General features: G+C 46.3%; 1 protein-coding gene across 1 annotated transcript; it reads left to right on the top strand.

Moving 5' to 3' along the window:
- Positions 1-264: 264 nt before the first annotated feature.
- LOC144511873 (serine/threonine-protein kinase pim-1-like) lies at positions 265-6,526 on the top strand. The gene is made up of 6 exons (XM_078242283.1): positions 265-702; positions 891-991; positions 1,150-1,200; positions 1,785-2,151; positions 4,803-4,979; positions 5,330-6,526. Exons 1-6 carry the CDS (start codon positions 618-620, stop codon positions 5,491-5,493), a joined length of 945 nt encoding a protein of 314 aa, XP_078098409.1. The 5' UTR covers positions 265-617; the 3' UTR covers positions 5,494-6,526.
- The last annotated feature ends 5,996 nt before the right edge of the window (positions 6,527-12,522 follow it).

The raw sequence follows: 12,522 nt of genomic DNA on the forward strand, positions 1-12,522 counted from the left end.
GCCCAGTGGATCAAAGCCATTTGTAAGCAGACATGCAAGGAGCATTTTTTTTGGCGCGTATTCATTCCCGCCACGTCGAGTCTAGTCAGTTTCATTCTTTTATTTTTTTTTCGCCCTGAGATTGGCAGGTTTTTCCTCCCCTGCTATTGGCCAGCCTGACGTCAATTCAAAGTGGGCTGTGCTTCAGAGGGAGTTTGCTGATGGTGTTACGTCTCGCCCTTTTTTTTACTATCTGTATATAGTCGTTGCTACTTAGCAGAACGCACTCAAAGTAAAGGCAGGGATACCAGCGTGATACAAAGACGCGCCTCAGCTCATTTATTTTTATTCCTCATTCAAAAACTGCTTGCTCCGAGGGACTTGAATATCCTGCTGCATTTCCATCTCTGGGACATTGCGAGAAGCGAACGCTCTGGGAATAAGGGCAACAATTTCTTTTTGTGTGTACGGTCGCAGTTGTTTGTGTGTGTCGGTCGCAACGTGGTGTGGGGTGAAATTGCCGGCTTCCCCCCCCGCCCCCTCCCATACCCACCCTCCCCTTCCCTCCCTTTTGGTGAAATCCCATTCGGACCTTGGATAGCAGGAGTATTCCAGTCGAGGTGTTTTTACAGAAAGGGATGCTGCTTTCAAAGATCGGATCCTTTACTCATATGTACTCGACATCAAGCGTGGATATGCCGACCAAAATTCAGTTGCAACAAGGTATGTGTTTAGTATTTCTTTCACATTGTGCGGAGTCTCCCGTTTCGGTAGAAGTGAGGAGGGGGGGGGGGGGGATTTGAGTGTGTGTGTTGTGACGGTGTTGTCGTTAACCATGTGGAGGTCGGAGACAACAAAAGAGTTTGTGATAATGGGAGATCGCCTAATCTTTCCCCATTCATTTCTTCCAGTGAAAGAGCCTTTCGAAAAGATTTATCAAGTTGGATCTCTCCTCGGGAGTGGTGGATTTGGGACTGTTTATTCCGGCGTTCGGGTGGCTGACGGTGTGCAGGTGATTATATATATATTTTAAAAATCTGCGTTCCCCTTTTTTGTTGTATCACTCGTAACTTTCCCCAGATCACTCCCCCCTGAAAATATCCTTTTAGATTCTCTTGCTGTTCGCCAGTCTGAATGGATTTTTTTCTTCTCTCCCTGTTTATATTGTAGGTTGCTATCAAGCATGTTGCTAGAGATCGAGTGTCAGAATGGGCTGAGCTGGTAAGTAAAATACGAAACTCATGCCTTTTACATTTTTTTTGTTATGGTGGATTATTTTTAAATAGAGATGTTTTCCATCTGTTTTTGACAGATGGGTTTATATATATATAAATATATAAAAGGCGGATGATGGAATCTGAAACAAAAACAGAAAATGCTGGAGAAACTCGGGCAGTTTTTTTCCAGCATCTTGTGTTCGTGTTGACTGTTGGGTGGGAGGTGTGTGTAATGCACACACGGTTGGGGGGCGTGGGGGGTCCAGTGTGTGGGTGTGTATGATGCACACACAGTTGCAGATTTTTTGGGGGGGATGAGTCCAGTGTGTGGGTGGGTGGGTGTGTATGATGCATACACAGTTGCAGGTTGGGGGGGTCCAGCGTGTGGGTGGGTGGGTGTGTATGATGCATACACAGTTGCAGGTTGGGGGGGGGGGGGGGTCCAGCGTGTGTGTGGGTGGGTGTGTATGATGTACACACAGTTGCAGGTTGAGGGGGGGTGAGGGGGTCCAGCGTGTGTGGCTGTGTGTTTGTGCATCACTGTGTGTCCAATGCAGTTTCATTTATTGTGATGTGTTGCCCCCACAGTCTAACGGAGCGAGGGTTCCCATGGAAATCGCCCTGCTGAAGAGGGTGGGCGCGGGCTGCCGGGGGGTAATCAAGATGCTGGACTGGTTCGAGCGACCCGACAGCTTCATCATCGTCATGGAGCGGTCGGAGCACGTCAAGGACTTGTTCGACTTCATCACCGAGAAGGGGGCCCTGCCGGAGGACTTGGCCAAGAACTTTTTCCGCCAGGTGCTCGAGGCGGTGAGGCACTGCCACAACTGCGGGGTGGTTCACCGGGACATCAAGGACGAGAACATCCTGATCGACATGAGGACGGGGGAGCTGAAGCTCATCGATTTCGGATCGGGGGCTCTGTTAAAGGACACCGTCTACACCGACTTTGATGGTGAGCCTTTACTCTCCAGTGTACAAAGCAAAAGAGGCTGTTGTGCTGAGAGGCAGTGCTTACTGATTCCCTAGTGTTGAGTGAGAGTGAATTAATATTGTGAAACTTAAGAAGAAATACCTGTGGCAGTAATTGTATGTTTTGAGTCATTTTATTTTAAACTTATTTCGTGGCATTTGGATTTGAAATACATTTACTGACCTGAGATTTTTTAGGGGGCTCATTTCACTTTGATACTGAGCCGTTTTGTTATTGTTTTGAAGCCTTTTATTTCCTTATTTGGCTAGTGATGTGGATGTGAGGGGGCCGCTCGCTGGAGGCGTTGCGCTTGTCGGAGCAGGCGGCCAGAGTCAGGGGGGGCGAACATAAAATCACATGGGACGGATGCGTAAGAAATAGGGAGGGGGAAAAATCGCCCGCGTTCAAAAAAAATACCCGCAGTTTTAAAAAAAACTGCTACCGATGCAGTGCTGAATCATAAGACCACAACAAACCAGTCTCTGAGCAATCGCGTCGTGATGTTTGTGTGGGCAGTATTTATGTTGTAATGGGAATCTGAAAGAGGTTGATGCTTTTTTGGAAAGTGATGGGGGGGGCGGGGGTTTGCCCTGTTAATTCCCCCCCCCCCCTTCTCCCCCGAGCAGGGAGGGAATAAACAGAAATAAGAAATGGTTGGGGTTTTTTTTGTTTTATGAGATTGAGCCTTTTTATATATCTCAATGATTGGGGGAGGGGCGGGGGGGTAGGGGTTGTGGGCAGGTGGAGGGGTAGGAATATGTTGTGGTGAGGGGGGGGGTGTTGTGACCAGGCTGGTGGTAGGGGGCAGGAATGTCTGATGGGCAGGTGGGGGCAGGAATGTGTTGTGGGCAGGTGGGGGGTTAGAGGTGTGCTGGGGGGTTTGGGGTGTTGTGGGCAGGTGGAGGTTAGGGGTGTGTTGTGGGGGGTTTGGGGTGTTGTGGGCAGGTGGGGGGGGGGGTTAGGGGTGTGTTGGGGTGTGTTGTGGGTGGGGGGGGGCTAGGGGTGTGTTGGGGGATTAGGAGTGTGTTGTGGGCAAGGTGGGGTTTGTTTTGGGCAGGCTGGTAGTGTGTGTGTGTGTGTGACAGAGGAGGGTGGTTGCTGTTATGAAAGATCGGTCTGGGGCTGGGCTAGCAGACGGATCGAGCAGACAGGACGGAGTCTCCTCCTGGGCAGGGAGAGGGAGGGGATGATCTCCGGTTGGGTTATAGCCACTAGACGGCGTGGCTCTCTCCTGGCCCCAGTGTTGTTGCTGCAGCTGAGTTTGGCACTGTGCCACGCTTTTGTTTGGAGACTGGTTTTCTCCTGCGTAACACCTTTTTTTGAGGAGGGGGGAAACGACTCAGAGTCCAGATGAGACGCCAACTCCTTTATATTTTAAAGAAAATAAGATTTTCACCCCATCCTCTCCTGCCTTTTAAAAAAAAGTCTCTTCCCCGTCATGGAAATGTTTTGAAACCTGATAGGATTGTAACCCGGGGCTATGGTGACGGGAAATAAGGTTCGCTTCCCTCTTCTCTTTCCCTTTGATATCAAGTGGCCCAATTGATAAATTATTGAGTCAAGAGATTCAGGTTGGGGCTGGAGGGGGAGAAGCGGTGAGATAAAACCAGGAAATCCAGATTTCCAGAAGGAAATCCAACAAACATTGTAAATTTCTTGGTTGTGTTTTTTTAAAAATCTTGTTCAGGTCCAAAATTAGACAGCAAAATTAAGAAAAGTAATAATTCTAATGTATCTACTTTTGTTAACCTGAGTGTTATAAAGGTATAAACTTTGTGGTTTGTAAGGGTCTGCTCCTTCTGCCTGTGTCTGCTCTCCAGCTACCAGGGATAAAGGTTACATTTCCCTGCTGCCTGCCTTCTGCTGTGTTGATGTCGATTTTCAAACAGCAACTTTTTGGTCTCCTCTTAGAGCAAGAACCGTTGGTGAAAATCCCGGGTGCCTGGCGCCATCACCAGGCGGGAACGTGTGCTTTTTACAACTGAAAGTTTGTAAACAAAAAATCACATGGCAACGAGTCAGTAACTGCCAGTTCAGGGCAGGACAGACAGGAAGCTTAGGTTAACCACATTTCCTGCAAGGCAAGGGCGGAACGAGATAGTGCAGATGATTTGAATTTCAAAAGCAGGGCGCATTCTTTTGTTTACAAGATATATAGCAAACGTTTTTCTCCCCCCCCTCTTTCTTTCTTGAACCAACTGAGGAATGTTTTGTCCTTGTGTTAGCTACACGTTCCCCTGAGATGCAAATGCTTGTGCATTTTCCTGTTCAAAAACCAGCCAGTAGATTTTTTTTTTAATTTACTAAACTTTTGTAGTTTGAGTTTATTTATTAGTGTCGCAAGAATATTCCCCTAGTTGTCGCGCTCCAGTACACTGAGGGAGAATTTAGTACGGCCGATGCACCTAACCAGCACATCTTTTGGACTGTGGGAGGAAACCGGAGCACCCGGAGGAAACCCATGCAGACACGGGGAGAACGTGCAGACTCTGCACAGACAGTGACCCAGGCTGGGAATCGAACCTGGGTCCCTGGCACTGTGAGGCAGCAGTGCTATATTGAACATTTTAAACAGCATTCAGGACACACAAGGATAGTGTTTAATCAAGGTGTATCTTTTTGTGTATCTGCAGGTACCAGAGTATACAGCCCCCCAGAATGGATCCGCTATCACAGGTATCATGGCAGATCCGCCACGGTCTGGTCCCTGGGGGTCCTGTTGTATGATATGGTGTGTGGGGACATCCCGTTTGAGCAAGACGAGGAGATCATTCGCGGACAGGTCCTATTCAGGCGGAGAGTCTCACCCGGTAAGTTGCTGTTCCTGCTTTCCATCCCAGTGTAGGAAATATAGGACAATTCCAGGCGATCTTTATCCTTCAAACTATGTGTGAATTAAGCCACTCATATCATTTGTTGGGTATTCAGAAGAGTCAAATGCCTGTTGACTTCATGTCACACGAGTAATATTATGTAAAGTAAATTATCACAGAAATATTTATTTGCTTAAATTAGACTGCCACTAAAACTCCCCCGGCTGAGTTAAGCTGCAGAGTTACCTATTTCTACATAAGCTGAATTAACTTTCCACGAAAATGTTTGGAAAGCGCAATTTAAAAACTCGCACCATTTGTAACCCAGTGTTTCCGTTCGCTTTCAGAATGTCAAAATCTCATCAAGTTCTGCCTATCGCCAAGGCCTTCAGATCGACCATCATTTGAAGAAATGATTAACCACCCCTGGATGCAAAATTGCATCGTTTCACAAGATGCCATTAGACTAAGACTGCACAGTCTGAGCCACGAGTCAACCCAAGCAAATTAGAACTTGTGAAATAACACGAACCGATGCTCGCAAAACCGAACTGTCCTCTGCCTTCCTCTGGAAGAACCAAATAACCTGCCTGGTCTCATTCACCAGATTCCATGGCCTTTTGAATCTACTGATTAGTGGGAGGGGGGCGGTGATGAGGATCCAGAACCTGCTCCTCTGTTACTTCTGGTTGTTATTAACTTGAACCGTGCATCACGACAAGCCTGGCTCTTCCTCTCCGAGTGCCTTTCACGACCGCTGGATCCACTGACTTCAACAAAATACTTGAACTTTCGCTGCTTCTGAATGACTTTTTTGAACTTTCCTTCGCACGATCTTCAGACGTACACACACAGGGACTGGTCTAGTCTAGCTACTATTTTGTTTACATCCTCTCAACAAAATAAATGAAGAAGAAGAACCTTGTCGCCTGTCGATCACCACTAATCAGAAAAGAATTGACCTCAACTCTTCATCATACAGTCCACTAGTCCACTCAGTATGAAGCCAAGGCATGTCAGAGCATCGTCATCAATGCACAACCAATGCAATGAATGAACTCTAATCCTTTGTAAATGTGTGTGTGTGTATATATATATATCTGTATGTATTATATGTATATATATATATAATTTTTTTTTGAAATACTGGTTTCACAGCCTTTGTCAGCGCTGTCCTGTTTACCTGTTTTATTTATTTGAGTGAAATTGATTTTTTTTTAAAAACAGATTTATTATATTAAAAAAAAAGGTTTGACTTGTGGGTTAATTTATATTTATTTATTTATGGACAACTCCCTTCCAACAGCCTTGTTCATTCCACAATAATTAATTACTTGGTCAGATGAAGGCCCACAGTAGATCATGTCAGACTTCCATTCAGTTCACTCTGTTTACAGCCCAAGAACTTGGTGATGTCACTGAAAATAATTCCAGACTTTGTAAATATAACATGGAGCACTTCTGTTAAATGCATGTTGTACCGAATATGTATTTAATGTCTAGACCTCTTTTTTTTGGGGGAGGGGGGAATTTCTGTGATTTTTTTTTAATGTGTCCTGTGGACTGGTATGAGAAAATACCAGTGCGAAAATTTCCTTTTTTTTGTATATACAATATCTTTCCAGTAGTTTGGTTGCATGTATGCAGCTTGGAGTTGAAATTGTTATTTGATTAGATCTGTAAATTAAAATAGAATGGAAGAAACTTATTTTTATACAGCATTTCAAATAAAATAAAATTTGCCTTAATTTACTCCGTGTTGTATTTGAGTGTGTATAATATATATCCTAACGATTGCCCTCTTGTGATCCTCAATACAGGGCAAGATTTGACAGTATTTTATTAGTGAAACTAGATATCAAATCCCAAGTAAATGTTGGAAATACTCAATGGGCCAGACAGCTATTGTGGAGAGAGGAAGGAAGGGACCGGAATATATTTCAGATCACAGAATCCCTACAGTGCAGAAGGAAGCTATTCGGTTCATCGAGCCTGCACCAACAACGATCCCACCAAGGCCCTATCCCTGTAACCCCACATATTTACCCAGCCACTCCCCATGACACTAACGGACAGCTTAGCATTCCAATCCACTTAGCCTGCACATCTTTGGTGTGGGGGGAAATCCACGCAAACATGGGCAGAATGTGCAAACTACGCACAGTGACCCAAGGCTGGAATTGAACCTAGGTCCCTGGCGCTGTGAGGTAGCAGTGCTAACCACTGTGCCGCCCATATTGATGATCTTTCATCAGAGCCACTGAAATAAAATTAGAAATTGCTTGAAGCACTTACGAGATCAGATTTCATCCATGCAGAGAGCTAGGATTAATGCTTTAGCTTCATGAATGATGGTCGGAAACCCAAACAGCAGTTTCTGCTTTCAGATTTGCTGCAATTTTCCCGACAAAAGGTGCATGCCCTTCAATTGCTGCATGGGAGCATTTACAGAGGCGTCTCCCATCTTCCTGTCACCTCCTCCAGAATGGCCCTTCAGTATTAAGAGTCAGCAGTGGGTCTTCTCCAGGCTCAAGGACCCTGGACACAGAAATTCACCCACCATGAGCTGTTGGCCAATTAGAGGCTAGCGCTCTTGCTCAGCAGTGCTACCGGGGGAGTGGTGGCTGATGCAGAAAGACAAACACCAGAGGCCCAAGAACAAGAAGTGACCAAGGCCAATGTTGGGAAAGGTGTGGGGCTGATAGTGGCAAAGGCAAGGGGATGGCTCTCAGTGCCTTACCCTGCCTCCCCTTCCCCCTCCCCGCCCCCCCCACAACTTTTCAACAATCCAGCAGATTACCAGGATTGCTACATGCCCTCCCAGGGGAGTGGCAGTGACAGAATGGAGCATGAGGACAACATTTGTGCTCTCATCACTCACACCCCACCAGCGTCCTTGCTGTTGCCTCCCAGTCAGGCAGCTGGAACTGGTGCTGCCCCATTGCCAAGGTGGTGTCATCTGACTGGACACTCGAGGCTTAGAGCTGCTTAACAGCATTCTGCAAGATCATCTGTCATCTCCCTCACCTTCCACTAGCCATGCTGCAGCCACTAGGATGGCACTGCATAGGAACACTAGCCCAGGAAAAAGGCACCCACAATACCAGAACTAAAGGAATGTACAACAGTGAATAGTTCATTTAGAATCATAGAGACCCTACAGTGCAGAAGGAGGCCATTCGGCCCATGAAGTCTGCACCGACAACAATTCCACCAGATCCCATTCCCAAAACCCCACATATTTACCCTGCTAATCCTCTAACATATACATCCCAGTACACTAAGGGGCAATTTAGTATGGCCAATCAACCTAATCTCCACATCCTTAGACTGTTGGAGGAAACCGGAGCACCCGGAGGAAACCCACGCAGACTCAGGGAGAATGTGCAAACGTCACACAGACAGTGACCCAAGCCGGGAATCAAACCCAGGTCCCTGGAGCTGTGAGGCAGCAGTGCTAACCACTGTGCCACCGTGCCACATTTCTGTTTCTATCATTGGATGTGTTGTCAGATTAAGATGTCAGTGGAACGATTTTCATAGATGGTTTCTATTGTAGGAAGGTGGTGAAGGAGACAATGTGATGGGGCATCTCAGATGGATGCAGAGGTGGGGGAATGGTAAAGGGAATATGTTCAGGGAAATCAGAGTCTGAATAGGCATTGTTCAACAAACCATGTGGAAGCAAAAGATGCTCCCTGCATTCTCCTGTTTCACCTGCTTCCCATCCTCCTTCTCTTCCTGAGATGGCCTCTGAATTCTGGTGGCAATTGCTGCATCCTCCTCCAGGGCAATGTTATGGAGGATGCGGCAGACTGCCTTGAAAACAGCCTGTGTGAGAGGCTTAACCTCCTCCCCAATCGCCGAGCAGTCACGGCATTGGAAACTTTGCATGAGCACTTAAAGGATCTGCCCATCAATGTTCCTGCTGATAGTATGTCCCTCATTATCTGCACATTGACCTCATGTGGTCAGGCAGTGGATAGAGTCATGAGCCAGTTGTACAGGGGGTGGCCTACGCCCCAAGAAGTCAACCTTTATTTCTTCATGGAGGCACCAAGATGACGGAAATGAAAGACTGCCGCGAAATGAAGGCTTTGTGACGACAGCCAGGATAGCGGGCATTAAGCCTAACATGATGTACTGTACATGGCTGTTTACCATCTGTATACTAACTGCCCTCTAGTCCTGCTTCTCCCGGCACAGCGAGAAAACAAAATAATCCCTGTTCCTGGAATGGATAACTTCCCTCCCCTCTCAGGTGTTTACTGGTTTATGTTGGAAATGTCAATTGTTCCCTCTATCTGAACATCTAAAAGTTCAATACCACTGACACCTTTATCACCATGGACAGTGCCATCCTCATCCTGGTGTGAGGTTTCATTTCGTTGAAGGAGGTGGTACAAGTTCAGTGACCATCGCCTTCAGGTAACTAAACCACCTCAAGCCTTGCTCCTGGCTGACTTGGAGTTCGGAGAAGTGTTCTTGAAAAACCTGTGGTGGAGAGGGTCTTCTGTGCGGAGTCCTCCTCTTCCTCCCTCTTTACAGAGCTTCCCATCTCTTCAGCTGGTTATGTTACAGATCCAGAGACACTGTAACCACAGACTCCAGACCTCATGCAGAGATGGGTCACCAAATCCTGCTACATACTGCAGTTCTCCAACACAATCTGTAGCACTTCCACAAATCATAGAATCCCGACAGTGCAGAAGGAGGCCATTTGGCCCATTGAGCCTGCACCGACCACATTTCCACCCAGGCCCTATTCCCGTAACCCCAACATTTACCCTGCTAATCCCCCTGACACTAGGGTCAATTTAGCATGGCCAATCAACCTAACTCGCACATCTTTGGACTGTGGGAGGAAACCGGAGCACCCAAAGGAAACCCATGTAGATATGGGGAGAATGAGCAAACTCCACACAGGCAGTTACCCGAGGCCGGAATTGAACCCGGGTCCCTGGCGTTGTGAGATGGCAGTGCTAACCACTGTGCCATCTGCTGCCCCATGTTGCCTGAACAGGGGTAAGTCAAAAGCACCTCACCTGCAAGTTGTTGGCTGATCCTTTAAATAACATGAGTGGGTGCCCTTTATGCTGCTGAGTGCCTATTCATCTGTGAGTGATTAACCAAGTGTACATGCGCAGACTGAGTTAGGGAAACAAATATCAATTCAGCACACACAGCACACCCCTGCTAGTGCCCCTCACTGCATGGGTCATTGCATAGGTTGTGCCAGAAGGGGACCAGAGGCAACACTATTTTAGGCCTTTGAGGCTTCAGTGCCACCTGTGCCAGCAGAGCTACGGAGCCCAATTTCACAGCCCGAATGCTTTAATCTACAGCGAGCTTAGATGATAATTATAAACTGCTTTTAATGTGCTCTTTTAATTTAGATTCTGGGAGCACAGCATGAGCAGGTGAGTAGGCCCCAGGATGCTGAGTTCTTAGAATCCGCATTAGCAACTTCTAGAAGCGGCTATAAACTTCCTGAGCTATTGCTTTTCTGGTTTATGATGTGATCCAAACCCTTTGATTCGATTGCTGCTTTGCATTAACTTCCAGATATCCATTTATTATACCATATGTGATTATGTAACGTCCACGAAAATACTTCCCCCCCGCTCCCCCCTCGCCCCCTCCCATTCATGGAGATGCCATCACATCACATTTTAATTAGTGGAACTAATTGTCCTTTGAAAATTCATCAAGAATGTCTAAAACAAATATTCTACACCCATGCACCCGCGCCAAGATATTCGTTCAACAGACCACTCAGTCAAGCCACTATTATTCCCCCGCATCTCCAGGATTTTTTAATATAACAAATAAGACAAAGTGTTCAAAGACTGGTGTCAAGCAGATGAATATTTAATTCCTAAAGATTCCAACGCAATTGTGGAGATTTGGCAATGTTGTATAACAACGTAATTAGTATTTGATCTACTTCCAGTATCATTCGTATATAAGCAAAAGTTTATTTCTTATTGTCACAAGTAGGCTTACATTAACACTGCAATGAAGTTACTGTGAAAATTTCCTAGTTGCCACATCCCAACGCCTTTTCAGGTACACTGAGGGAGAATTTAGCATGGCCAATGCACCTAACCAGCACGTCTTTCGGACACTGGGAGGAAACGGGGGCACCCGGAGGAAACCCACGCAGACACGGGGAGAACGTGCAGACTCCGCACAGACAGTGACCCAAGCTGGGAACTGAACCTGGCTCCCAGGCGCTGTGAGGTAGCAGTGTTAACCACTGTGCCACCGAGAACATGGAGGGTAAACTCTTAAAGGAAGTAGACATGAGTGCGATGCCTTCCGCCACTTAATGCTGTCATCTACCTTTTGCAGGTTTACCATTAAGCTCACTTTTATTAAACTGACTCTGAGACTTTTAGTGAGTTACACTTTTATTGCTTTGAAAAGTGTACTTGTGTGCACATTAGGCATAGACGTTAACATAGCTCAGCTATGATACTCTCTCTCCCGCGATGGTTAATTAGCCTGTCAACAGCCACTGTCTAGAGTTGCATTTTTGGCAAAGCACCAGACGTGCCAAATGACCTATGAAACAGGACCCCCGATCTGTGTCAGTGCCTTTCGGAAGGAAAAGTAAGGAAAAAAGAACAAGTGAAGAAGATATTTTTCAGAGTTATATCTTGCTTCTGAATGAATTAGAGCTGGATAAGAGCTTTGTGTGGACAGGAATTAAAGTCAGGTAATGATATCTAAAACAGCCAGAGAACATTGTTTTAATAATTTTGTGTTTATTGATAAGGACCATAGAAATAGTGTCTTTGGAGTGTGATGATGATAAATGTGAATTGTCAATAAGTGACTGCTAAGCATATAATTCCTTTGAGGAGGAGGAGCAGGGCCAAGAGCCTGACCAAAGACCCTTATAAAGACACCTAATGAAGAAGATGGAGTATAGATACCAAGCATGTGATAAAGGATTAAAGGATTAGGGTTCTTCATATACTAATATACTAATGAGATGAACTTCTGGCTGCACGTATGCTGAAGATGCAATCCTTCAGGTGTGTCTGCATGCTGTGTCTGTTTATGTCAAGGTATATTTATTTTTTAGTGTCACAAGTAGGCTTATATTAACACTGCAGTGAAGTTACTATGAAAATCCCCAAGTTGCCACACTCCAGCGCCTGTTTGGGTTCACTGAGGGAGAATTTAGCATGGCCAATGCACCTAACCAGCATGTATCCTTCAGTGCACAAGGAGGCCATTCGGCCCATTGAGTCTGCACCGACCACAATCCCACCCAGGCCCTATACGCATAACCCCATGCATTTACCCCAGCTAGTCTCCCTGACACTAAAGGACAATTTAGCATGGCCAATCCACCTAACCAGCACGTCTTTAGGACCGTGGGAGGAAATCGGAGCACCCGAGGGAACCCACACAGACACGGGGAGAACGTGCAGATTCCACACAGACAATGACAAAGCTGGGAATCGAAACTGGGTCCCTTGCACTGTGAGGCAGCCGTACTAACCACTGTGCCACCATCTTAATCCAG

The sequence above is a fragment of the Mustelus asterias genome, chromosome 25 (genome assembly GCF_964213995.1).
Source record: "Mustelus asterias chromosome 25, sMusAst1.hap1.1, whole genome shotgun sequence".
In the NCBI taxonomy this organism is placed as follows: Eukaryota; Metazoa; Chordata; class Chondrichthyes; order Carcharhiniformes; family Triakidae; genus Mustelus; species Mustelus asterias.

Coding starts and splice junctions, on each gene's coding strand:
- LOC144511873 (XM_078242283.1), top strand. CDS start 618: ATGCTGCTTTCAAAGATCGGATCCTTTACTCATATGTACTCGACATCA. Junction 1,201..1,784: donor TGTCAGAATGGGCTGAGCTG/GTAAGTAAAATA, acceptor TTGCCCCCACAG/TCTAACGGAGCGAGGGTTCC. Junction 4,980..5,329: donor CAGGCGGAGAGTCTCACCCG/GTAAGTTGCTGT, acceptor GTTCGCTTTCAG/AATGTCAAAATCTCATCAAG.